The following is a 27,546-nucleotide window of genomic DNA, read 5'->3' on the forward strand; positions in this document are numbered from 1 at the left end:
TGTCCAGACTGCACAAGAGGTCAAGGTGATATACAAATTCTAGCCTGGACATTCATCCTTTCAATACTAAGGGTTGAGGGTACCAGCGGTGGGCCAGCTTCTGCACTGGGTGCTGGAGACACAACAGTAAAGAGAAACAATACATTCCATGGACTTTCTATCTGAAGAGATGGCTATGTCACAAATGGCTCTTCCCACATCACCCCAGGCTACTCAGAGAATGTCACTGGGACAGCAGCAGCCATTCAGTGCTGAAGAAGAAAGTCATTCAAGAACAGGGGATGCCAACAAGAGGACGGGGGTAGGGCACATGAGTGGCCATGTTGATTCCAACAGGGCTTACCAGAAATCCCATCCATGCCTACAGCTTGGCTCTGCCTCTTGCTGGGACAGGAGACAGGCTGGTTGGGAGACTTGACCCATCACAGTTGAATTGTTTGGGTGACAAGGAAACCCAAATACGAAATTCCCTGCCAAGTCATCACAGAACCCAGTCAAAAAAGTCTTATGCAATACCAACTGAGTGAACCTGAATGGGCCACCATGATGCACAAACTCAAGCATCCGCACCTTCAGAAAGGGATACTAGAGATCGCTAGTAGGTTCACACTTTCATAGGATCCCTAAGAACCGGCAGCTTCGAGGTCAGAGCATTACCTTCCTCCACCAAGTACCTTAGTCTTTAGCAATGCTGCCTTCAGACTCATACCAGAGCCAGAGACCAAGCCAGACCAGCACAGTACCCCACCTTTCTCAACAGCCAGTGAAGGGCACCGGAAGTGGCCAGGGGTTGCTCTCTTTGCCAGCACTCAGCGGTAAGTGCTCATGAATGCTGCTACCAAAGCACCAGCCCCACATTAAGACCCATGCACTCTGAGGTGATTGCCATGGCAACCAGGCCCCCTAACTTGGTTCTGCGGAAGATATTTTTCCTTGATGAGAATTAGTTTTCTTTTTCTCTAAGAACTCTTTTCATAGCCAACAGCACCGAGGTCATGCTCACTGCCTCGTTAAACTAATGAGTCAGACCAAATGTGACACTCAGGCAGAAGTCCTGGCCCCTAGGGAGTCTTACCAACCTGCCACAGTGAGCTGGCAGGTCACCTGGCTTCCATAATTGGCTGGGGGTGTTGGGTGGTGACTTTCACTCACACATGAGCCTTCTGGATAGATGGCATAGCCCAGCTGGCTCTTCAAGTCCAGAGTCCCATGGCTGGGAAGACGTGAGACTGTGTGAAACTCAGCTCTGAACACTTTGGTCCAACATTAAACTCAGGCACTTCTCTGATTCTCAACAACTCTTGCTAGAATTCCAGAGACATCCTACAGGTTGAATATCCCTTATCCAAAAGGCTTGGGACCAGACATGTTGTGGACGTGTTTGTTTCCAGATTCTGGAACATTTGCATGCCCATGAGCTATCTAAAGGATGGGACCCAAGTCCGAACATCAAGTTTCAGCAGTTCAAAGCTCGAAGGTTAATTGTGCACAGCAGCTTTCACGTGTCTGTCCCATAAGATTGGGTACAGAATGTTCCAGTTGCTGGTTCACAAGGATGTGCAAATGGTCACGGACTTTCGAGAACGTCAGGTTTAAGAGGTTTCCATCAGGGATGTTCAGTGTATGGAGGAAGGGACCCCAAGAAAGGAAATGTTATGAGTAAAATGCCGAGCAGTGGAAGGAAGTTTCCAGTCCCAAAGAATCCCACTTGGGACTTACCTGGATAGGATTGTAGAGCTCCTGCAGGGGACTGCGCGACCCCTTCCGGCAGCAGATGTCCACGCCAAAGGCATTCCGCCGCATGACTGGGAAAAGAAAGCGGAGGCTCGTCAGAAAGGAGCAGCAGCGATGCGGGAGCATGACAAGGACAAGGGCACTGGAGGATGAAGAGGAAACAGGTGAGGAAGGCAGACAGACAACCAGTTCCCAGCAAGGAACAGCGCATCCCTGGCCTCTGGCGCCTGCGGTCTACACCTGGCCCTGCTCCCCATCCCAGTCTCCTGCTCATGCGCCCTGGGAGGCGGCAGGTGACAGGCCCAGGACCAGGGTCCCTGGCACGCACATGGGAGACCTGGATGGGGGGCTCAGCTCCCAGGTTTGGCCTGGCCAAGACCTTGCCACCTTGGGCATTAGGGGAGTGGACCAGCAGAGAGAAGATCTCTCTTTATCTGCCTTTTTGTCTTTTGGTCTCTCATGTACACCAATCATTTGTTTTTCATGGTGTAGCTGCCATTAAATCTTCTGTGACATTGTGGCATCATCCTAAGTAGGACAGAAACAACACCAAAAAATGTTTTCTAGTAAGTCGTCAGAGAACAAGACAGGCAGCTAGCTACAGCTCCTTGAACACAAGTGCCAACAGAAGACCCTGTGATGTCTGCTCCAGGAGTGCGGGCTGTAGCAAGCTTGGGCCTGCGAGCTCCTTTAAAGATTCCTCAGGCTGCACCTGCAGTAGCCAGTGGCCTCTGATCCCTGCTGCCTGGACCCCCAGGCACCTATGACAGGAGCCACCCCTCCCCTAGGAGGCAACTCTGGCCTCCCATGGGCCTCTGGGAAATGATGCTATTTTAAAACATCAACATGAAACAGGCAGAATGGCTATGGCACTAGACAACACAGGCACAATTACTCAGAGGGGGCAATTAAGCCTCAGAACCCTTGAACTTTGGAGCATCCAAGAATGGTTTTTGAAGAAAGTGGGTGTTTTTTTTATACCCCTTGGTTGGGTCCACAAAACATCCTCCCACCACATGCTCCTGCCAAGGCACCCGACACACAGCACACGACTCGCTTATTATCTGTGAAGACGCAGAAGGGAGGACAGGAGGAAGGAGGAAGGGGGTAAGAGCGGAGGAGGGGGAAACAAGCACTTCTCCAATAGGAGGCAGTTTCTTCTGAAGTGACAATGAGGGATGCAGTGATCACCTCTCCTTCCTCTCTCTCCATCTCCCCTTCCTCCATTCCTTCCTTTCATTGTTTTTTTTTTTAGTATTTCTTAAAATATTTTAAGGACTTCTTTAATGCTGGTTTCCCACCAGGATGTGCTCTAGCAGGAAGCTGGATAGGAAGTCGAGCAGCCAGGATTTGAATCGGCACTCCGATCAGAGCTGCCCAAATGGATCCATGTCTTCTACATCAGTGGCAGAACATGCCGCTGGTCCTTCTCTAGGTCAGTTCCCTGGATGGAAGTTTGGCCATGCAACACATTATGTGAGCCCCTGGGCAGGTGACATAACCTCTCTATGCCTCTACTTCTTGATCTGCAATCAGGAGGGGGATGAGAAGATTGTCTAACTCCACTGGGGGTGGAAGTGAGGGTGTGGCAAGTCGGTACTCTCTGCAGAATGCTGTAAGACAGCCAAGCAAACAGCCAGGGGGGAACAGTGCAGTCAGGAGTGTGCGCAGCTATTTTGGGTCATACATCAGATTTCCAGCAGGGGACTGATGACAGCAGCAGCTCACAGTCCTACTAGGAGCTGGCAGCTTCTCTGCTCCCATGAGCCATCGCAGGAACTCAGAAAGGGATTACCAGACCTCCCGTGGCCAGGTGAGCTGGCTGCAGCAGCGTCAAGGCCCCAGGCCCTCTGGCCAAGGACAGTTCACAAAGTCCCTTCCCAAGCAGCCTATGATTTCAGGAGTCTGAGGTGTACCGACTGCTGCCCGGGGAAGCCTCCTTCAACCTGCCACTCAGGGCCACACGGAAACCCTAAACCTAAACCATCAGTCCAGGGACACCTAAGGTCACAACTTCTCTCTCCTTTTTCTTGACCGCCCCCTCCCCACTCACAGCAGGGGTCAGTAAGTCTCTCTCCCTAACAGGCTCTGTAACTGGAAGACGGCCACAGGCAACATAGGCACAGCTGATTGCCAAGAAAATTTCACTTAGGGATGGCAAGGTCTGATTGTCATAAAATTTTCATGTGTCAGGAAATAGTTTTTTTTTTTTTCTCCAACTGCTTAAAAAAAAAAAAAAAAATCATAGGATGGATTTGGCCCCAAGGCTGTTGTCTGCCAATCTCTGCCCTAGAGAACTTGCCCCAAGCCTTTCTGGGGCTGACAACACCAGCTCCTTGCACACCAGGCCTGTGGCCTGCAGCCTCCCCTGGAGGAAGGCACCTGCAAGAGATGCAGCTGCATGAAGGTATTGGGAGCCGTGAGCTCTGCAGCAACACTGCTCCCTTGTTCCTCCCATTCACCCTCCAAGACTCCGAGAAGAGGGAGGCGGGGCAAATCCATGTTGTGTTTTTCTTTAGTTTATTACTTCATTTTTCATTTCCACCAAAAAGGAGGCAAATCATTAAACGCACGCAGGTTGCCCTCGGTGCCCAATGGCGTAACAACACTTTGGAGAAGACAGCCATAAAACCTGTGAAATTATGTCCACCCCACACAAGACTGAACTCTCCCCAGCAAGCGGCCAGCCTCATCGGGGATATGCAACCCACCCCTCACTCCCTCCTGCCGGAACCATAGGGCCAATCCAGTGAAATCCTATGGTGGAATCCATTATAAGTCTGTTGTTATGTGGGGGTGGGGGGAGAGAGGAGGCAGTATTATTTAATTGGTTTATTTTTCTAATACAAGGACTTTAAATGACTGTGTGGGGCCTGCAACGTGGGTCCTTGGTCAGCAGCCGCCAGCCCCCAGTGCCTCATCCAACCCTGGCAGTAACTTCATGGGGCGCCATTGTGTGAACCAGCCTTGGCCTTCCAGGCCACAACAGCCAAAGGGGGCCTTGTGTGCTGTTTATGGCTGTGGCAACAATCCCTCGCTTGTTTGTGGACTGGTTACGTGGTACAAGGCACAAGGGAGCAGCATAGGGGGAGGGAGGAATCCTTCCCCGAGTAAGGACAACCTGCATTTTACCTGGTCGAGTCTCCCTGGAGTCCCTTGACGAAGGTCAAGGCCATGTAAATGCAAAGTCCAGCAGAGGTGGGTTGGGAACCCTGAGAGACAGATCTGGGGATCTTGCCCAGATCTCATGGGCAGCAGGAGGCAGAGACAGGATACTGAGCTGGCAGGATACCAGGTGCCATGCTGGACCAATGTAAGGGTCGTGGTTTCCTCCTGACCCACTCTGGGGACAGGTGACCCAGAAGGTAATCCAGTGTTACGAGTTTCATCACTAGGGAGCCCTGGCCAAACTCCTGTAGGAACAGTCATGTCATACCCATCCAAGCCTACATTTGACAGATTCTGATTGGCCACCATCAAAATGCCAGACACTGGATGTAATATTTCTCCATCTTCTCTACATTGTCTCTTATGCTTGGCACACATAAGGTCCTCACAAAGGTTTATGAATGACCCAGGAGCTAAAGCTTGGCTTCAAGAGCAGGAGGCAAGTTATTGCATGCACCGTGAGTGTATAGAGAAAACATGCATGGGGCACTAGGGACGGTTCCTTTTTCCCTTTGAAAATGAAAGGGCTGAAGATCAAAGGAATTCAGAAAGGATTCCCCAAGGGCATTTACACCAGCTTGCTGCTTCTCCAGCTACCACTGAGCAGTTTTATTTAGGTGCCACATTCATTTTCTTCTTTCTAACCTAAAATCAGTGGAACTAAAGACAGTTGGTTGAGCATCCAAATGGCTCAGTTTAAGGTATGAGAGTACTTTCAAAAACCTAAGAGAAAAAAATGGGATTCAAAGGTTAGGGTCATTCTCCATGAACGTTTTGAAGATTCCCACCCTCATCTGCATGGATTTCAAAAAAATTTTTGCATCAGACTAAACTCATCTTTTCAGCCCATCTTTCCTGAGACTGGAGGGGCCCCTATAGGATTCCTTGCACCCAGGAACAGTTCTGCAAATACTAAGACATAGAAAGGAAACTGAAACTGCTTCTGGGACGTATGGTAGAAAACACGGGGGCTTCTGGTACATGTTCCACTCGCAGCATGCAGCAGAGCATGGGTGAAGGGCTCACAATGAAATCCAGCCCACCTTACTCTGAGCAGCTCCCCAGGCCCCCCCCCCAAGTGCTGTGGAAATGAGAGAGAGTGCTGGAGCCATCACTCAGGTACAAGGACAGGACCCTGAAATGCTATGGGGCGTGCGTGGGAACTGTTCCACTCATGCGTCCCATGAAGCCAGACACATTAGAAATTCCCAGGGATTAGAGTCTAGCCCCTCAAGGTATAGAAGAAATTTAGATCCACACACTTTGCCCTGAGTCCTCAAGGCATAGCTTTCAGCCAAGTTGGGGCTGGAAGTGAAGTCTTTAAAAAAAACAAACACATACAGCTGTATTTCCTCACAACCATGAAAAGTGCCTTTTGTACAGAATTCACCACAAGCCTGCTGCATGACGTCACACTGAACCCTCTTCTCACGCGGTTGCACTTAAGCCTCAGAAACCCTTGCAAGCTAGCTTAGAATAATGACGATAATATCATTTAGTCCCATCTTACAGGGCTGCAAGCTGGAGCTCATCAAGGTTCAGTAACTTGCCCAAGATCACACAGCCAGCCAGTGGCACAGCCAAGGAGCAAGTTCAAACCCAAGTCTGTCTCCTTCAGAATCGCTGCTCTTCACTCTTCCTCAGCATGGTCTCAGAAGACAATGGAAAATGCCTTTGCGCTTCTACGTGCTGCCATCCACATCTGCTGCCACTTCCTTCAGCAACAGAGAGAAGCATTTCCGCACGGAAGCAGCCACGCCCCAGCATGTCTCTGCTCTTCCCACTGCCAAAACAACCATGACACCCACTGGACTTGCAGCTCCTCCCAAGTCACCTGGTGCACAGGAGGGCCTGGCTGTGATTTCTTGCCTAGTCCATGCCCCAAGAGGGCATAGCAGCTATGCAACTATGGAGGTGCTTTCTGCAGATACACAGATTCAGGTAGGTGCCCCAGTGCGGTGTGGTCCAGTCCACCTGCCATGATAGGAAAAGAGTGAGTGATGCCCAACTTGCTCAGAGCAAGAGACATTCCCGTCAAGATGGGTGACACTGGTCTCCACCTAGGGACCCATGGCACTCTGAAAGGACACTAAGTCACAGCTAAAAGTCACTGCTAAAGCCAGAGCAACCAAGCTCTCTGGTTTATATGGGCATGAGGAGATTCCCAGGTTTCCTGCTGCAAGTGGGAAAGTCCCAGGTCCATTGGGGCAAGTCAGTCACCCAGCGGTGCGAGAAGTCAACCAGAACTGGTCCTAAGCCGTGGTCTTAAGATAACTACGAACCAGCCTTGGTCAACTGCCTAATCTCTGAAACTCAAACTTACAATGCAGTTAATACCCATATCCCAGGGTATGCAATGAAAATACCAAATAGCCTTGTACCTTGCTCAAAGTCATCCATGCCTGCCTTGAAATCAAGAACCTCACTTTGTAACAAGGTCTCTCAATGCCTCAATTTCTCCTTAGTCAGGTGAGAGATTTAGACCTGGAGATCTTAAAAACCCTTCCGGTTCTAAACTCCTGGTTTCTAACCATAGGGCAACGGGACAGCTCCCTGGAGAACCACGGGTTAAACAAAAGAATTTCAGGACCTGGGAAGAACTGGTAAATAGTGGGAGATGGGGAAGAGAACATAGAGTCAGCACAAGGTGCTAAAAAATAAAAAAGAAAAAAATTAAAAGAAAAAAAAATAAATAAAAATAAAAGCAGAGCTCGGTACAATGGCTCAATTGGCTAATCCTCACCTTGCAAGTGCCAGATCCTATATGGGAACCAGTTTATATCCTGGCTGCTCCATTTCCCATTCAGCTCCCTGCTTGTGGTCTGGGAAAGCAGTAGGAGATGACCCAAAGCCTTGGGACCCTGTACCAGTGTGGGAGACCTGAAGAGGCTCCTGGCTGCTGGCTCTTTATCAGCTCTGCTCCAATCATTGAGGTCATTTGGGGGGTGAACCAGCAGATGGAAGATATTTCTCTCTCTCTTCTTCTTTCTGTAAATCTACCTTTCCAATAAAAATAAATTCTTTTTAAAAAAATCAATATTTAGATGTGAAACCAACTTCCAGCCAGTATACAGCAAAGAGGCCAGCATTCTAGTGGGAAAGAATGCTTTTCAAATGGAAAAATACTATCTTCTACTTTTCTTCTTCCTTCTCCTACTACTATGCCACCTTCCACAGAAGCACAGCTGGTGGTCTGCAGCCCAAGGGAGTGCTGGGCCACGGGGGCAGCTCTTAGAACAACCCCTTTTGTCTCAGGGACCCAGGGCTCTGGCCTGGAATTCTCCTGGGAGGGAACAGGGCTTGGGAGATCAGAGTCTGGTGTTTCGAAGCTACTGAGTTCACGACATTTGCTTACAACAATCTGCATGAAACTCCGACTGCACCTTCCTGGCTAGTGGAGTATGTTGCTCACTGAGAGCGCACAGAAAAGGAGAAGGGAAAAGAGAGAAGGGCAAGGGGGTGGGGTGGCAATGCCAGGCATGCCAGATTTAGAGATCATAAAGGGAGTTAAATCAGGGGCAAGTTTGCTTCAGTTCAAATCGGGGTTGCCCGTGAACAGACCACAGCAAACATGAAGAATTAGAGTTCATGATCTCCATGCCTAACTTTTCCCTTGCAGCAATGCTCACAGTAGAGGCCACCACTGGGCTACTGGCTGTGTAGACCCAATAGCCAGGAGTTCCTCTTCAATCTTCCACCCTCACTCACTGCATCCTCCCCATCAGTACACCTCCCCCCTGACCCATAGGCCACCACCACCTCCCTCTCGGGCCATGATGAAACCCTCTTCCCTGGTCTGTGCTGCCACTGTGGCCCCACTACCATTTGTGCTGCCAGTGACTAGAATAGCCTTCTAAAAATGTGAGCCAGATCATAGGAGGGCTCCTGTTCCACAGGCCTGACACCCTACGAGAACCAAAATCCGAAGCCCTTCACAGGACCTGGGAGACCCCACACAAACCTGCCTGCTGCCCTTGCTCCACCTCTGCCAGGCAGAGCAGCCATTGCTAGGCCCGACACGATGGCTCAATTGGCTAATCCTCACCTTGCACACACTGGGATCCCATGTGGGCACCGGTTCAGGTCCCCACTGTTCCACTCTCCATCCAGCTCCCTGCTTGTGGCCTGGGAAAGCAATAGAGGATGGCCCAAAGCCTTGGGACCCTGCACTCCTGTGGGAGAGCCTGTTCTATCTGCATACAACAGTCCTCCCCGGGGGCTGGGGCTGCCTCTCCCTGCCCACCCCCAACACATACCTCCCTGCTCTGCTTTCCTGTCCTTTCAGGCACTGGCCACACCCCAATTCTGTACAAGAAATGTTCAGCTGCCATTACTACTGCAGTAAGACAGAAATTGAACCAGAAGAGTGACTCAGGTTGCCTTGTCTATGCCACCGGAAACTAGATCTGAATTCAAGGGCTTCGTCAACAGACATGTGAACGGGTGATGAATGCAGAGCTCTTACCCCCAAAGACAGGAAGCCAGACCATGTAGGTATTGGGGGGGAGGGACAGTCCCATGCTTTTGAAATGTCACCCTGGGAACGTGCATACAAGAAAAACCAGGCTGCCAGCTGCTGGGGATCAGGCCCTCCTGGAGTTGTACCCAGAAAGCGGGGAGCTTAGCAAGTGCTCCCACCAGAATCCAGCCTCAGGAGACACAGGACCAGCTAGGCACAAGGAACAGGTGGGAGCGGGAAGGGAAGCTGGGGGCATGGGAGTGTAAGTGGGAGGCAGAGGGTGTGACTGGCACGGGGAGCCAGCAGGGGCAAAGCCGTTTCTTCCTTCATTCCTCGCCTCACCCCAGCCTGGATCTGAGGCCAGACTGTGAAAGCTTTCATCTGATTGTGCCATCAAAATGGAGCCCTGGGAGAAACTCTCAAGGCAGGGGTTTGAATTTTCTTCTTTCAGTTGTAGCAAAGCACGCATAGCATAGAATGCCCCACTGTGTTCAGTTTGCGGCTCCTGGCTTTGAACTGACCTATTCCCAGCTACTGTAGGCAACTGGCATCAACCAGCAGATTAGACCTCTTTCAGAAAGAAACCAAAAAGTACTCTTCTTTAAAAAAAAAAAAAATTTATTTTCTTTTTATTGGAAAGGCAGATATACAGAGAGGAGGAGAGACAGACAGAGAGGAAGATCTTCCATCCATTGGTTCACTCCCCGAGCAGCCACAATGGTTAGAACTGAGCCAATCCAAAGTCGGGAGCTTCTTCCGGGTCTCTCACATGGGTGCAGGGTCCCAAAGCTTTGGGCCATCCTCAACTGCTTTCCCAGGCCACAAGCAGGGAGCTGGATGGGAAGCAGGGCTGCCTGAATTAGAACTGGTGCACATATGGGATTCCGGTGTGTTCAATGTGCGGATTTTAACCACTAGGCTATATTGCTGGGCCCCCAAAAGTACTCTTAACCAATGTGGAGGCACAGATAAGGGACATTCACATGATTACGGCAACCTAAGGGACATTCACATTGCTACAACAACCTTCACTTCTCGAACTTTCTTTTCCCAGGTGCAACCCCAAACTCACTCAACATGGACCCCTCCACCCTACTCCCTTCCCAACTTCTCTTCTACTCACTGTCTCTGTGTCTTGGGCAGCCGTTAGTATCCCACGAAATCTACTGCAAGCAAAGGCACACGCCTGGGTTTCTAGGGCACTGGTTGATCTCATGCCATGTAGTGGTGTCTTCCAGGCCCATTCAGGTGATAAGATGATGTGTCGGATTCATTCTTTCCTAAGGCAACGTCATACTCCCCTGTGGGTGTGCCACGCTGTTCTCATCCAGGTCAGTCACGGTCAGCCACACCAAGTGGCCCTGATGCAGGAACCCAGGGGCTGCTGGGGGAGTGCTTTAGGCCTGCAGGGTCTGAGCCAGGGCTGTGAGGACAGCAGGCGGTCACTGGAGTGTAACCGTCCCGTGCAGGACCTCACAGGTGTCGCCTCTGTGTAGGACCCCACCAGTAGAGACTCAGCTGGTGATCCTGGGGCTAAGTCTTAAGGGTTGTGAGCCCGTTAGGAAGGAAGCAGCTAAAAGAAGCAAAGCACGGGGTACAATCTGGCCCAGGGAGAAGCAGGTGGCGGTGCGAATCACTCAGACTGGAGGGTGGGCCCTGGGCCACATGACCTCCCGTTCAGCTACAGCCCACTGTGACTGCAACCTGCCAAATGGCTGCACATGGTGACCCAAAACTGATGTGAGATGCTGCCGCTGTTTCCTTGAAAACCCAGGATGACTTAGAAGCAAGCAAAAAGATGTCTAAACTAGGCACAAGGGTGGAATCAGAAAGGCTGCCTGAGGCCAGAGGGAGGAACGGGGCGTGGCCGGCAGCACACAGGCCTCTTTCAAGGGCAAGGGAAACACTCTAAAATTAGACCAGTGGCGCTGTCTGGGCGGCTCCGTGTGCACACAGAGTGAGTCAATTCTATGTATGAAACGGTATCTCCGTAGGGCTCTTAGTAAAAATAAGTCTAGGAAAGTTTCAGGAATAAAACCCCCATTAATTTTTCCAAGATTTTTAGCCCAAGTAGGGGATTTCTCTGGCAATACTAATATGAAGGACTGAACTGAACAACTTATTTGAGGTTGCCATCTTTTGAGTTTCCATATGCTGTTAGATATGCTATTAGACATGTAAGAAATTCAGAATTCACCATATTTCTTAGTGAGGTTAGATTTATATTATTCTTAATTGCTTGTTTGCTCATTAATCACGTAATTCAAGTACTCAAAATGAACATTTTAAGTACAAATTAAATTATTTTTAAAAAGGATAAAGGGGGCCCAGCGGCGTGGCCTAGCAGCTAAAGTCCTCACCTTGAACACGCCGGGATCCCATATGGGTGCTGGTTCTAATTCCGGCAGCTCCACTTCCCATCCAGCTGCCTGCTTGTGGCCTGGGAAAGCAGTCGAGAACAGCCCAGAGCTTTGGGACCCTGCACTCCTGTGGGAGACCCGGAAGAGGTTCCTGGCTCCTGGCTTTGGATTGGCACAGCACCAGCCGTTACGCTCACTTGGGGAGTGAATCAATGGACGGAAGATCTTCCTCTCTCTCCTCCTCTCTGTATATCTGACTTTGTAATAAAAATAAATAAATCTTAAAAAATAAAAGGATAAAGGGCCAAATATAATAAACAAATAGATTCCGACATAACTGATAGAGTTCAGTAGGTTGGAGGGCAGAGTTGTGGCACAGCTTGTTAAGCTGCAACCTGTGATGCCGGCATCTCTTACTGGAGCACTGGTTCAAGTCCCAGCTGTTCCACTTCTGACTTAACTCCCTGCTAATGCACTTGGGAAAGCAATGGGTGTTGGTCCCAGTCCTGGCCTCCTGCCACCCACATGGGAGTCGTGGAGGGAGTTCAAGCTCCTGGCTTTGGCCTGGCTCAGGCCCGGGACTGTTGCAGCAAATTAAGGAGTGGACAACGAATTGAAGATTTCTCTTTCTTGCTCTTGTTTTCACTCTGCCTGTCAGACACATAAAGTTAGCAAAAAAATTAGATTTTATGAATAGAGGAGCAAGACTCCTAACTTGAAGTCAACCTCCTTGATTTACACCTTTTTTTTTTTTTTAAAGAAGCCTTGTGTGTACAGAACAGTCTCCCTCAATGAGCTGAAAAAACCTCAGAGTAATGGAGAAGACCAACAGGAACTGGCCCCTGTGGGCACCTTTGGGGCTGGGCTTCAGGTAGGGAGTGTGAGCCTCTGGGGTGAAGGAAGTCCAATCCTCTACCCCAAACCTGAGTGTCAATGCTGACAGCCCCCAGTGGTGAAATCATGCTATCATTGATCAACCAAAGACTGCGGAAAGACATGGCTCAAGGGCCTGAAATGGGCAACTCGCCAGCAAGGGTGGCCCTGGATCTTAAACTGTGTTGGACGTTCTCTGGGCAATGGCCCTCCTTCCACGCCCCACGCTGAAACCAGCCATGTGGGGAGCACTGGCCGGCCACTGGCCTGGCGGGAGCACTGATAAACTTATTTCACAGAGCTGCAGAGTACACCTGCCAACATACTTTCTTCCCTGTGTCTGGGGCTCCAAGTTTGTCTTAATGACTTGGCCACACCGATGTCTGCCCCCAGGGTTCCCTTATACTTCAGATACACAGAGAGCAGGCCAGCTCTAGGAAGGCTGTTCCTGCATGGCAAGGCATTAACCCCAACCCTGCCCATTCCCTGGTCAGCTCCACACAAGGCCAAGTGCAGGTTACCGCAGTGCAGAAAACCAGGCAGCCCACCCTTGCTCGGCCAGCTCTCCTGCACCTGGACAGTTTCACGTGCTGTCTCTCATCGGTGCAGGTTGTGGCACAAGGGTGCATTCCAAAAAGAGGGGGCTGCTTTTTGTTGTTATTAAAGATCTATTTATGTATTTATTTCAAAGGCAGAGTGATAGACAGTGAGTGTACAAGACAGCGCTCATCTGCTGGTCCATTTTGCAAATGGCCACAATGATCGAGGCCGAGCAGACTGAAGCCAGGAGCCAGCAAACCAACTGGTCCCCCATGTGGGTGCGAGGACCCAAGCGCTAGGACCATCTTTTGCTGCTTTCCTAGGCGAATTAGCAGGGAGCTGGATCATGAGTGGAGCAGCTGGGACTCAGGCTGGTACACTGACACAGAATGCTGACACTGTAAGTGGCAGCTTATCCTGTTGAATCAAAACACCAGCCCAGAGTTGTCATCAAAGACAGAGCTGGGCAGGTGTTTGGCACGGCTGCATGGGAGGCCCACATCCCTTAATATAGCAGTGTCTATTTCAAGTCCTGGCTTCTTTGCTTATGGTCCAGCTTCCAGCCAGTCCACATGCTGGGAGGCAGCAGGGGATGGCTCAAGCACTTGAGTACCTGCCGGGCATGCAGGAGATGTGGGGGTTGCAGGCTCCTGGCTTCGGCCTGGTCCAGACCAAGCCATTGTCACCATTTAGGACAGTGAACGGGCAATGGAAGCCCTCTTTCTGTTTGTCTCCCCTCCTTTCTCTGTAACTCTTATTTATCTGAAAGATAATCTTTAAAAAAGTAAAAATAAGAGCTGGAGCTATCCGTAGCAGCTACCATGTACCCAAACTCATATTTTTATTTCCTATGTGTAGATGAGTTAAAGATGGGGGATCATCTTTTCAATTGTTCATTTGTAACATCTCCTTTTGATGTGTTTCTGGCACAAGATGCTGACGTTAAGACACTCCCACAGGCACAACATTACACCTTTGAACCCAGCAACACCTCCTTGGCAGGAGCTAGGCCAGGGAACAACTCCACAGACCCCAAAGATGTATGCACAGACATGCCCGTGACTGGAATGAGCCCAATACTGGAAACATCCTGAGCTGTCCAAGATCAGGACAGATAAGTGCATAAACAGAGTTCACACAGACACACTGCTAATAAATCCCAGCCTGTTAGCCAGAGACGCTACAGCTATTAAAAGGCATAATGCAAAGATGTAGGAATGGGGTTTACGTTAACAGAGGATTCAAAATACTATGAAAATCAGGATCTCATCTACATAAGTGAGTATACACACATGGCTAGACGACAGCATACAAAAATGAAAATAGCTGTTAGAGTGGGCTTGTGCACTTTCTTCCTTGCTGCAGAGTCCTCTAAAAAGCTCTCCATTGGGTTTTGCATTGAGTTGTAGTGGGCTTAGCTGGCGCTCATGACGCCAGTATCCCATACCCAGGTGCTGGCTAAGTTCCAGCTGCTCGGCTTCCAATCCCTCTCCGTGCTAACGTAATTTGGGGAAGCAGCAGGTGACAGCCTACTTGGGACATTACCTACAATGTGGGAGACCCAGATGCAGTTCCATGCTCGTAAATCCAGCCTGGCCTAGCCCCAGTCACTGCAGCCCTTTGGGGAGTGATTAGAAACAAGACCTATCTTTCTGTCTATCCTTTCTGATGCACTGCCTTTCAAATTAATCATTCTTCTTTACAAAATAAGCCCTTATCCCAAATGAATTTAAAAGAAGTTTATTTTGCTACAAAATTACTTTTGAAATCCATGCCTATCAGAGGTCTTAAAAAGCTCATGGAAAATGCATGTTATGAGAAGAACAGAAAATCTCTACGTGGATTTCAAACTTTTTAAGAAAAATGGCATTTATTTGAAAAACAGAATTATAGAGTGAATGAGTGATAGAGGGCTTCCAACCCGTGGTTCACTCTCCCAAAGGGCCACAGTCAGGAGCTTCCTCTGGGTCTCCCACATGGGCACAGGGGCTCAACTACTTGGACAATCTTCTGTTGCTTTCTCGGGTACATTAGGAATGAGCTGGATTGGAAGTGAAGCAGCTGGGACTCGAACCAGTCTGCCTACAGAATACTGGTATGATAGGTGGTGGTTTCATCTGTTATACCACAACATCAGCCTGGAATTTCAAAACTTGGTAGATAAGAATAAATCTCAATAATTCCATCCTATACAAACCCAGCACAGTGGCCTAGCAGGTTTAGTCCTCACCTTGCACGTCCAGAATCCCATATGGGCACCAGTTCTAATTCCAGCAGCCCTGTTTCCCTTCCAGCACCATGCTTGTAGCCTGGGAAAGCAGTCGAGGACGGCCCAAAGCTTTGGGACCCTGCACCCACGTGGGAGACCCGGAAGAGGTTCCTGGCTCCTGGCTTCGGATCAGCACAACTCTGACCATTACGGCTGCTTAGGGAGTAAATCAGTGAACAGAAGATCCTCTCTGTATATCTGACTTTAAAAAAATAAAGATTTTTTATTGGAAAGTGATGACCTTACAACGCTAGAGCTGAGATAGTTCCAAGAGTTAAAGATGCAAGCAAGAGGCCAAGAACGCACTGTACCAAGAGTTGGAATCTCCTCCAACCCCCCAGAAAGATCTTCCCTATAGCCCTTGACGTGGCTACTTTTCCAAGAGATCTTAGAAGAGTGTGGGAGTTGGCTTACAATCTGTACTGCTCCAGCTGCGGCCATAAGGGAGTGCTGCCAAGGTGCAGGGGTCAAGAGGGGTGCAGGGGAGGATTCAGGAAGGAGAGAGAAATGGCCAGGCCATGGACAGAGGACACACGGATGTGTGGCGTTCAGCTCCAATGTCACTGCCCTGGAAAGGAGGTCGGAGGGAAAAGGCCAGTGCAGCTGCCTTGCTTTAAACACAACCAGGCACCCCAGCCCTCTCTCCATCTGCCCTCCATTTTGGGAATCTCACAGGCAGTGTTGTGCCCCCTCCATGTCTCCTCCAAGGACCCACAGGGCTATCTATGGAAAGAACCCAGAGAAATGGCAGCATCTGGAAACCTCCCGGCCCCCACCCCTTCATCCCTTTAAGATAAACATGTGAAAAAACAACCAACAAGCCTGGTGACACCATGAAGAGACCAAGTTCCACGTTTCCACAGAAAGCAAGGACATCATGCCCAAGAGCCCTTCTGCTGAGATGGACAGGAAGGTGTGGCCCTCGGAGTGCACTGTACACATCTTAGCTCTGCACAGTTATTCAGATTCCCACAAAGTTGCCTGGGCTTTTTGCACAAGTAAATGATAAGTTGTAGAAATGTAAGAAGGTACAGGCAAATGTAGCTACAGGATGTGGGAGCAGAGTGCCTGCCTGGAGGCAGGGAGAGTAGCAGGTGTGGTAAATACTTCTGGGCCCAGTTGGCATCCACCTGCCCTCAAGCTGACCCAAGGGGCAGGGGACCCAGTGTAAGCAGTGGGGGTGTTGAATTTTGACTGTTTGCCCAGCTGAATACTAACGTTAATGAATGTTAGGATGATTTCATTCCTGCCTCCACTGACTGAGGTGTGTTATCAGTCAGTCCCATTTCACAGATGAAGAAATGGGCTCAGAGAGGCTCTTGCCAACACAGCCAGCCAACGACAGACAGACAGATCTTTCATCTATTAGCTCACTCTTCAGATGCCCACAGCAGCCAGGGCTGGGCCAGGCTGAAGCCAGGAGCCCCTCCAGGCCACCCTTGTGGGCAGCAGGATCTCAGCGTCTGAGCTACCATCACTGCCTTCCAGGGTGTGCAGCATCAGGGAGCTGGATCAGAAGCAAAAGCAGGGGCAGGACTTGAGCCCAGGCACTGTGAGACTGGATGCAGGCGTCCCAAACTGATTCAACCGGCTGCACCACGACACGTTCCCCGGACATCACGCCTGTCACTCGATGCTCTGTAGTAATTCCCCTGTTTTTGACCACTAAAATAACCCACTTTCTCAAAATCTGAAAAACCACTTCAGCAAAAAAGACTATCTCTTCCAATAGCAAGCTTTCCTCCCATAATACATTGTTAAACAGAGGTTGGCATTGTGAAACAGCCACCTGCAAAGTCAGCATCCCATAAGCATGCCAGTTCAAGTCCTGGACGTCCTACTTCCCGTACAGCTCCTTGTTAAATTTGCCTGTGAAAGCAGCAGAGTATGTCCCAAGTGTCTAGGACACTACACCCATTTTGGAGACGCCATGGAAGCTCCTGGATCCTGACTTTGGATCAGTCCATCCCTGGCCTTTGCAGCCATTTGGGAGTGAACCAACAGATCCAAGACTTCTCCCTCTCCCCCACTAACTCTGTGTTTCAAACAAATCAAAATATAATCTTTAAAAACCATTGTTAGCCAGTTGACATTGTGCTGCTTGTATTATAAACAGTGAGACACACGACAGATGGTATGAAGACACTAACCCATCATGCCTTTAGGCTGTTTCCTGTTGCTACAACTGAACACCAAAGACTGGGTGGAGTAGAGGTTTATTTAGCCCACAGTTCCTAAGCAAGATCAAGAGCAAAGTGTTGGCATCTGCTCTGCTTCTGGTGGGGGCTTTGTTGCGTCATGACGCAGTATGGGAGTCCCACGGCAAGACAGCAGTGTACTGGCTCAAGTTAACTTCTACTTCTCATGGAGCCACCGGCACCAGCAATGGGGACCCCCACCCACCCTCGGGACCTCATGTAATCCTGATGATCTCTCAAAGCCCCAATTACCATTAACATTGGAATCTGGGGGTTAAGTCTCAACACAGGGGGTGACCTACTAGAACTATTGGAGCCTAGCAGAGTGACCTCCAGATGACCTGCCACCTGACCAAACTACAAGTTAGTTCAACTGGTTGGAAGGAGCCAACACTTCTGGGAGCAAGATCCAACATCCACAGAGTAGCAGGAGTCTTTTCACACAGAAAAGATCATGAGAGGAGGGGACACCTGGATGTTCAAGGTCAAGGGTACAGACAGCAGTCAAGACAGAACAGGCAGGCCACAGAAATATCAGGGAACGTGGGAAAGGCAAAAAATTATATCAATTACTATTAACATTCAAGACTGTTTTTGCAATTAAAGGAAGAAGGGAGAAAAAAGAACTAAGTTATTTGCTCTATGCAAGTTAACTGAAGACAACAGCAAAACAGTGAAAATCAGGGCTGGGGTTGTGGTGCAGCGGGTTAAGCTATGGCTCAGACATTGGCATCTCATGGCAGAGTGCCCAATGGGAGTCCCAGATATTTCGTTTCTAATTCAGCTTTCTGCCAAGGTGCCTGGGGAAGCACAAGGCATGGACTAAGTGCTTGGGCCCCTGATGCCCATATGGAAGAACCAGATGGAGTTTCGGGCTTCTGGCTTCAGCCTGGTCCATCTGAGACCATTATAATTACTTGGGGAGAGAACCAGTAGGAAAGATGTCTGTCTGTCCCTCTTCCCTCTCACCTTTCCTCTCTGGAGTGAGGGACAGAGAAATGTAATCTTCGAAAAAAAGAAAAAATATGGGAGTCCCCCTCCTTTCCATCTGAAGCAGGGAACCTCGGAGGACTAAGTAGTGATTTCTTGACAAAAATCCTCCTGACCCAGCTACATCCTAGAAGTAAATTTTAATGAGCATGGGAAAGAAGCCCTGGGTTCCTGGATGTCCCAGGAAGCTTTAATGGGGAGTAATTCTTGCCCTGATACAGAGACCAAGACCTCTGTTTTCTATTTTCCCACATTCTCTGTGTCTAATTGACCTAATTAAACTTTTTTTTCCCAATGCCCCACATTTTATTAAAGCAGCATGAGCACACAATGAAGATTTCTGGCTTCACTGTGGCCAATCTTTGGGGCCAGTGTTGTGGCATGCGCATTAAGCCATAGCCCGTGAAGCTGGCATTCTGTAGAAGCACCAATTTGAGTCTGAGCTGCTCCACTTCTGACTCAGTTCCCTGGTAATGTACTTAGGAAAGCAGCAGGAGACAGTGCAAGTGCTTGAGCACCTGCCATCCACATGGGAGACCAGGCTAGAGTTTCAGGCTCCTGCCTCAGGACATGACCCAGTTGTGGCTATGGTAGCCATTTGAGGAGTGAACTAGCCAACAGAAAGTTCTATCTCTAATTCTACCTTTCAAATGATTAAATCTCAAAAAAAAAAAAAAAAAAAAAAAAAGACACATAAGCTTAAGCCTGGAATCACCCTTCTTGTTAATGGAGAATATGAAAGCTATTCCATCCCCTGAATCTATAATGCAGAGGAAACAGGCACAAATGCCTTCTGGCTTCAATCCAGTAATAAAGTAACTAAAGAGGCTTGAAAGCAGAAAGTGACTGATTTTATTGAAATCCCAGGCCTTTTTCTTCAAACACCCATCACAAGAAAAGGAAGGGGACCCTCAGGGCTGATGCGATCCGATCACCATCTGCCATCTGCAACTCTTGATGATCAAAGCAGCAGGAGCGGGTGCGGACAGATCCTGGTGACTGGGAAGCAGTAGGTGATTCAAACGTCACTCCTGCCCACAGCACCCTCAGACATTTCACTTTTCTCTGCAGTTGTGTGGGGCCTCCAGTTATGCAAATTACCTTGCATCTTGGAGCACAGGCTGTGGGGAGGGGAGAGTCAAGAACCAGAGTTTGAGTTGGGGAGGGGACACATCTACATTCTGACCCCTGCGAGTGACACACAGGGGTGGGAGAACGGTCCAATGAAGAAGGTCCATTTCTGGCACTGGCAGGGTAATGACGAGGGTCAACTTAGCTGCCTGCCTCTCACGCTCAGCTTTTGTTTCTTTTCTAAGACTGACCTATTTATTAGAAAGGCAGAATTGAGAGAGAGAGAGAGAGAGCGCGCGTGAGCGAGCGAGCCAGCCAGTGCACTTCCATCTGCTGGTTCACTTCCCAATAGCCAAGGCTGGGCCAAGCTGAAGTCAGGAGTAAAGAACTCCATCCAGGTCTCCCACAAGGCGGCAGGAACCCAAGCACTTGGGCCACCCTCCAATGCCTTCCTGGGTGCACTAGACAAAAGCAGGATGGAAGTGGATCCACTGAGACTTGAACCAGAATCCCTAGGGAATGCCAGCATGGCAAGTGGTGGCTGAACTTGCTATGCCACAAAGCCAGCTTCTTCCACACTCACTTCACTGCCTCTGATTCTGCAGAGAAGAAACCCAAGGTCAGAGAGATGAAGTAATATACCCAAGGTCACAAACTGGCATCACCACACGGAAAACGGAGGCTCCACAACACCCAGTCACTGTAACCAGGACAAGAGCTAAGTGAGGGGGCAGAGACGGAACAGGGCCCATCAGCTCCACAACCAGTCTTACTCATGCTGTACAACAGGTGCCTCCAGTGTGAACACTGGCAAACAGAGGCTGCACACTGAGAGACTGGTCCACTGAGCAGCCTGGGAGATAGGGATGGAGGAGGCGGCCGGCCCAGATTCTTGATGGTGGGCAGTGCCCCAGGGCTCCCAGCACCTGTCCTCCTTATGGGATAATAAGGGATGCAATGGAGCCCTCAACACCCAGTACTTCTGAAAGCTCATGGAAAACGGAATGAAAACACAAGTTTATGTTACTGCAAAATTTGTTGAAATCCAAGCTTTTTTTACACATCACATCTCCCCATGAAGTTTTGGAGGGGTCCCTGAAAGTCCACACATCTTCTGTGTGCCTCCAATGTCTTTGTGTACCTCCTACTTTGAGGGGAACAAGGCACAAAACAGGATCCCGATTAACATTTCATATTTAATGAACTGATGAACCCAGTTTTGCAGTGTAGGCAACTGCATGTTGCAGGTGGTCGACGGGTTTATCCAGGGACATGGTGGTCTGTCTGTAGGACCTTCCCCCACCCTGTGCCTCCTCAGAGTTTTGCAAAACCTTTCTCACAGCTTCCATCCCAGTCACATCCCTCAATGAAAAGACAGTGACTAAATCCCACCAGACCGAGCCTGCGGGATTCTGGGAGGAGGTTAACCACGCAAGCAAGCAAGCAAATGACGCAGTTGTCATCCTAGAGAGCAAGCTGACATAACCAGGGATATGTCAGAACAGAGGCAGGGGGTTCACCAACATGGCCAGGAGGAGGAAGACACTAGGAAGGCAGCTCAGTCAGACCTTCTGGGACACAAAGACGGACTCCACCCAAACCCAGCAGAAGACATTAAATACGTAAGTGAATCAGAAAGGAGTGTTTGAGTTGGGAGGACTCATCTGTTGGGTGATCACACCCCAAGCCACTGAGGCTGCTGGGATTCAAGGTTCAAGGAGGAGGTGAGTTGGATGCCATGGAAAGCAGAGGGAGCTGGAGGCCAGACAGCTGCGGGTGGGATGAGTTTCTGCCAGGGGGCGTTAGGAGTTCCCATCGCTTCACCTGCATGCACGTGAGGTCAGCTGGTCCAGATAAGCTCCTTTCAAGCTGCCAAGTTCAATACTTCTTCACCTCTCTCGTCAGCTTGCAGATTTAACACCCTCCCCTCCAGCCCTGGGAAGCTCACCAAAATTCCACTGGCAATGTGCTCCATGAGCAAACAGGCCAGCTTTTGTGGGCCTCCCTCCATGTACGACAGCCACAGAACACACCCCACTGCACCACAAACTGGCAGTGGGCCTTGAGGGTCGCTACATGATGGAGTCAGTTGTGTGCAGCATCTAACAGGGTCCTCCATGGCTCTTTTGTTGACCCATGAGGTTTTAGGGTTATTCTTATTATTTGTTAAGTTAGAGTCACCTCTTCACTACAAAAATGCCCATGTGTTAGGTTTCCAAGCAGGTTGGTCTGAGTCAGCAGTGTTGGAAATTCCAGGCACGGTCACCATGCTGGGCTGCCCTGACCCCACACATGCGCATGGGAAGGGAGCGGGGATATCTCAGAGATCGCCTCTGTCCTGCCCAGCGAGACCAGGGAAGCAGGGAAAGCTGCCCTTGGCATTAGCCACACAATGAACTCATCGTCCTACTTAACTCCCAAGTAGACACAGCGCTCCACTGTCTCTTGTAAAAGTTCTGCAGGGAAAAGTCAGTAGAGTAACTCACCCTTTCTCCTGCAAAATCCCCATGCCACCCTCCCGCTGTTACGGAGAGCAGTGAGTAAGCACCTACTGTATGCTCAGCCCTTTCTTCGAGCATTCTCCATGAGGAACCTTCCAGTCTGGGCTCCACGTTCAATGTAAACACACTCAAATTACCCGACTACATACCTAACAATGGTTAAAAAAAAAAAAAAAGGCCCATGCTATAACTATTTCTTTTACAATTTTAAAATTTGAGATTTATTTTTGAAAGACAAAGTGAGAGAGACAGATCAATCTTCCATCTGCTGGTTCACTCCCCAAATCCCCCCAACACCCACAGTGTCATGAAAAGGTGGCAGCCTAGAACTCCACCCGGTCCTCCCAATGGGGTGGCCATCCTCCTCTGTCATCCCAGGCACATTCGCAGGAAGCCAGATCTGAAGCAGAGCAGCCAAGATTTGAACTGGCACTCTGATACTGTATGCCTACCTTGCAATTGGCAGATCAGCCCTCCATGCCACAGTACCAGCCCCTGATTTTTTTTTAATAGAAACAAACCAACCACCAGATGTAGCCAGTCATACTTTTGCAAAACACACACAGTGATTAGCTTATTTTCCACAGAGTCATCAGAGTCTGGGATTGATGATAACCATCTGTCCTCTGGCCCAGTGCAATCGTGGTATTCTGCTTAAGCATCATGTCAACCTAAACCTGAGAGGAAATTCACAGCCATTTGCACCTCTTATAAGCTCAGTACAGTGGCCCCAGCCGGAGACTCTCCAACCTGATGCAGCCCTCAGGGCAGCCTACCTGAGACCGATGCAGATCCCCAGGCCTGGGAAATCCAGACCCTGATTCAACAGCCCTCCCTCAAAACCCTGGGACCTGCCCCTTTAGGGAACATCCCAGGCGGAGCAGATTCCACTGCAGCAGGCAAAACACCACTTGGATTGCTAACATTTAGTTCCAGCTCCACTGCTAAATTCAGCTTCCTGCTACTGCACATCTGCAGAAGTAGTAAGTGATGGCTCAAGCACTTGGGTCCCTGCCGCCCTCGTGCAAGCCCTGGATGAAGTTCCAGGATTCAAACTTCAGCCTGGTCTGGCTCCTGGCTGTTACAGCCATTTATGAAATGACCCAGTGGGTAGAAGATCCTCTGTCTGTCTCTCAAGTTAATAAAAGTGTCCCTGGTGATTGTTAGAGATTTTGGATATATTAGAAGGCCTGAGGAACTGACAATGTGTCCTAGCAGGCAAAGCCACCAGCTGCAATGTCAGTGTCCCATCTGTGTGCCGGCCCTCGGCTGTTCCGCTTCCAAACCAGCTCCTTGCTAATGGCCTGGGAAAAGCAGCAGCAGATGGTACAAGTCCTTGGGTCCCTGCATAAACATGAGAGACCCAGAGGGGGCTCCTGGATCCTGACTTTGGATTGATTCAGCTCCAGCCATTGCAGCCATTTTGGGAGTGAACTAGTTGTTGGAAGATTCTCTGCGTCTCTCTCCCTAACTCTCATATTCAAATAATTTTTAAAAAATACACCTGAAACACCCACTGACCGGATGGTGCCTGTGGTCTTGGGAGACACTTTTTCCAGCTCCTCCTTTTATGCTAACCAGTAACAAACAGGGTCTGAGGATAAATTTGACACTGCTTTGACAAGAGGTGATTCAGCCAAGGGGTTAGAAGCTAGAAAGTTCTGTCACTTCCTACCGTGTGGTCCTCAGCAAGACGTGACCCTATCCACAGCATTTCCTGAGACTGAAATCTGGCATATGTGAGAGCAATTGATACAGAGCACGTGGCAGATTGGACAAATGTTTTTGATAATAATATGGTTGGTCTTCAGAAGACAGCCACTGGATCCTGGCCAGTGACTCAGCCCTAACTTGCTGTTTTTCACATCTCTAAAATGAGGTTGAGAGAATGATGCTCAGACCTATCCCAGCCAGTCTACATGTCCTGAGCACTCCACAGGTAGCAGTGACCATGGATACCCACGTTTGTCACCAGATCTGGATTCGTGACTTCCCTAAAGACAGGAGCCCAGTGTGTTCACTTCTATACTTAACACCTGGCCCATCCGTCTCAAAGTAGGTGGCTTCTTTTTGGAAGTTATTCTATGCTCATCACTATTGAGCACAATTCTCCAATGACTACAGTCCACAGTGGGGGACAGAGAGAGGGTGCATGGTGCAGGGCTGGCCACACAGTGCTACACGGGTGGAAAGAGCGTGCTGGGCATGAGGAGGCTTCACAGATGGCAGCTCCCTAGCCACCCACGAACCTACTTGTGGGAAGGACAGCTGTGAAATGTCAGAGTGAGTCAGCTTTCTCTTGCACAAGAACCATGGGGAAGACAGTGATGGTGAGAGAAGTCAACAGACGGTGGGTGGAGAGAAGACGCCTGTGCTGGGCTGTGCGGAAACTTTCCCCTCTGGGAGTGGTGGGTGGCGCTGGGAGCCCCGACTTCATTCAGATCTTCCCAAGTGGCTGGGCCCATGCCTCCCCTCCTGATGCTCACTTCACGTTTCTGATGCCATTAGGAGCTCACAGCTCAGGCATGTGGCTTTTACAGCCTGCTAAGACAACAGGGCCCTTCTTGATGATCACCGTCTACATATAGCAGGATGTGGAGTGGGGCTGCTCAGATGGCCAAGGGCTTTAACCAGGGACTCGTTTTCACAGCTAAGTCCTTCCCCTTCAACTGTGAACGAATGTTATGAATTGGAGGAGGGAGGGTAGATGCTGGGCAGGGCGGCTCAGACAGTGCTTACAGTGCCTGCATCCCATCTTGGAGTGCCTGGGTTATAGTCCTGCCCCTCTCCAGATTCCAGCTTCCTGTTAATGTGCACTGATAGCTCAAGTAATTGAGTCTCTGCCACTCACATGGGAGATCCAGATTGAGTTCCCAGCTGTGACCTGGCCCAGCCGCAGTCACTGTGGGCATTTAGGAAGTGAACCAGTGGATGGAAAAGCTCTGTTTATCTATGTGTCTCTTTGACTTCCAAGTTAATCAATCTGTTTTACATATATTCTCATTATATATGTATATACATATATATACACATATAAATTCAGATTACAAGGAAGAATCAAGGGGGCTGCACCAAGTACTGAATCCCAAAAGGGAAAGCTAAGAGTTGGGGGCTCCTAGCACCAGGTGGTAAGCACCTAGCATCCCAACACCACCTGCATCACCTTCCCCTTGGGGGCCATCACCCATCCTCCAGAAGGGCAGATGGAAGAAGTGCAGCTTGGGAACATGGGAGGCACCGCTAGAACCTGAACTCCAAATCCCCAGCCTAGAAACCCCCTACTTCATCATGTTCTAATCCAATTAGAACCAATGCAGCATGTCAGCCATGCCCACGGCTTAGGACAGACTCAGCCGTGGAGCTCTGCGCTGGGCAGATCACAGAAACAAAGCCAACATGCCACATGCTTTCTCCCTCCGTTTTTTCAAGATAACTGCTCAGAAAGGGAAACTGAGGCAGCATCGATCCTGACCTGTAACCCAACTCACCACAAATCCTGATGCTTACTCCTTTCAACCAATTATCTAGTTCTGCGTCATGCACCCTGCTTTGTTCGGAATATACTTATCTGAAACACGAGAGTGTCTCATCACTTAACACTAGTTATCAAAATGGTGACTCTATGAGGGTCCTCTATGCCCCCTAAATGTTTTTTATCAGAATAACCTGCTGGAGTCACTTGTCCACTTTTGCTTCATTAATGGCGAGTGGAGCCTGGCCATCGGATTACAATCCTCTCCATGTCTCAGTTTTCTTGGGGGTGATAAGACTTCCTGTCAGGGTTGCTGTAGGATTAATGAGCTGTTATAGCAGAGTACTTAAAAGCATAGCTGGCATTTTTTTGGGGGGGGTGCTTTATTCAGCAGGGACTTGAACAGATCCTAAGACCAGAGTATGGTTTCTGTTTCATCTGATCAAAGTGATTTTTATAAGCACTTAAAAGTGTTCCAGCTTCTTGGTCACCCTCAAATTCAGACTCATTTTGCCCATCCCAGGTGATGACCCACGCAGCTCAATTTCCCAAAGTTACCTGCAGCTTTCACTCAGCTGAATGAAGTGGCTGTAGGACATGATCAGAACAATGCTTTGGCAATGTTACCCAGCTTTGCAAATTGGTCCTGACAGATGGAGAGTCTCAGAGTTAAAGATGTGGGTGAGACACACACATGAACTTCACATAAAGCTGTCCACCTGCCTTCAACTGCAGCATTCTCCAACAGGACAAAATGCAGAACTTGCTGATGTGAATGTTACGTATGTGCATGTATGTGTGTGTGAAGACACTTCAAAAAATTTCACTGGAAAATGGAATTAAAAGACACATTGATATTGGTGCAACAAAATTTAAAATTGAAACAGGGGTTTTCAAAAAACTTTATGGAAGCACATATAATGAAAAAATGTACATAAATGATATGTGCACATTATAAAATTTAAGTGCGAACATATATAAATCTAGCTGAGAAGAAGGTCTGTCTGGAGCTGGGTGCTTAAGGCTCCAGGTCTCGGCTTCTATGATATAAAGGCATCAACTATGACGAAAGGATGCTGTTCTGGTGCTTCACAGAGAAAGGTGCAGGGATCCATTAGTAATGACTGCCATAGGAATAACAAGGACACAGGAGAAATACGTATGTCCGTGGATAGCTGACTCAGTTCAAAGAACCCTCCAGATGGTTCTAGGAGCCTCAACAATCCTCTTGACTCCAAGTAGAAGGTCATTTAGCATCTCCAAATGCCTATTCATCCAAATTACTGAGCATCATATAAAGGAATCAAAGGAATCCCTTTGCTGCAAATAGAAGGGGAGCTGCCGGAAGCCCCTCTCCCCAGCTCCTTGCACGTGTGGCTTGGGCTCCTCCTCCCTGGGAACCTGGCAAGTTGCAGCAGCAATTTCCCCACAAGAGGAGCCAACATTTCAGTGCAGCTGTTGTCTCAATAACAACACCTGTGAGAGTCTGCAATTACTTCCGTTATGAGCATCTTTCATTTTATAGGCAAATCCTCAATGCAACTTTAGGCAGCAAAAGGATAACAGAATTTCACATACTGACAAGAATGACTTCTGTAGTGCTTGAGACAGGGCTTAGCGGAGGAAGGAGAAGAAATGGCTTATGGGATGGGTACAACGATGAGTTAAAACATCCCTGGAGGAATATTCTAGATTCCCAATACAGTATGGACAACGAGGCTTTCAAAAAGCTTCCAAACTACCATTTTACCCAGGGTGCAGTGATGCCAGTGGGACAGCCAGCAGTGCCCTGGTCTGGGGCATGGCCAGACCACCCAGAAAATAATTAGCAAGAGAGGATGTCCCCTACTCAACTGCGTCCTGCAAAGATGCTTCGTAGCCCTGGTCTGGGTGTTTCTGCTCCAACTCCCC

General features: G+C 49.2%; 1 protein-coding gene across 2 annotated transcripts in view; it reads right to left on the reverse strand.

The window, feature by feature from the left end:
* Nucleotides 1-27,546, reverse strand: part of CHST11 (carbohydrate sulfotransferase 11) — a 206,406-nt gene that overhangs the window by 97,264 nt on the left and 81,596 nt on the right. For both annotated transcript variants that reach the window (XM_004589587.2, XM_004589588.2), the window contains exon 2: nt 1,720-1,805. In XM_004589587.2, coding sequence (XP_004589644.1) covers nt 1,720-1,805 — 86 coding nt within the window. The remainder of the gene's footprint in view (nt 1-1,719; nt 1,806-27,546) is intronic.

Source organism: Ochotona princeps, chromosome 15, assembly GCF_030435755.1.
Source record: "Ochotona princeps isolate mOchPri1 chromosome 15, mOchPri1.hap1, whole genome shotgun sequence".
Taxonomy (NCBI): domain Eukaryota; kingdom Metazoa; phylum Chordata; class Mammalia; order Lagomorpha; family Ochotonidae; genus Ochotona; species Ochotona princeps.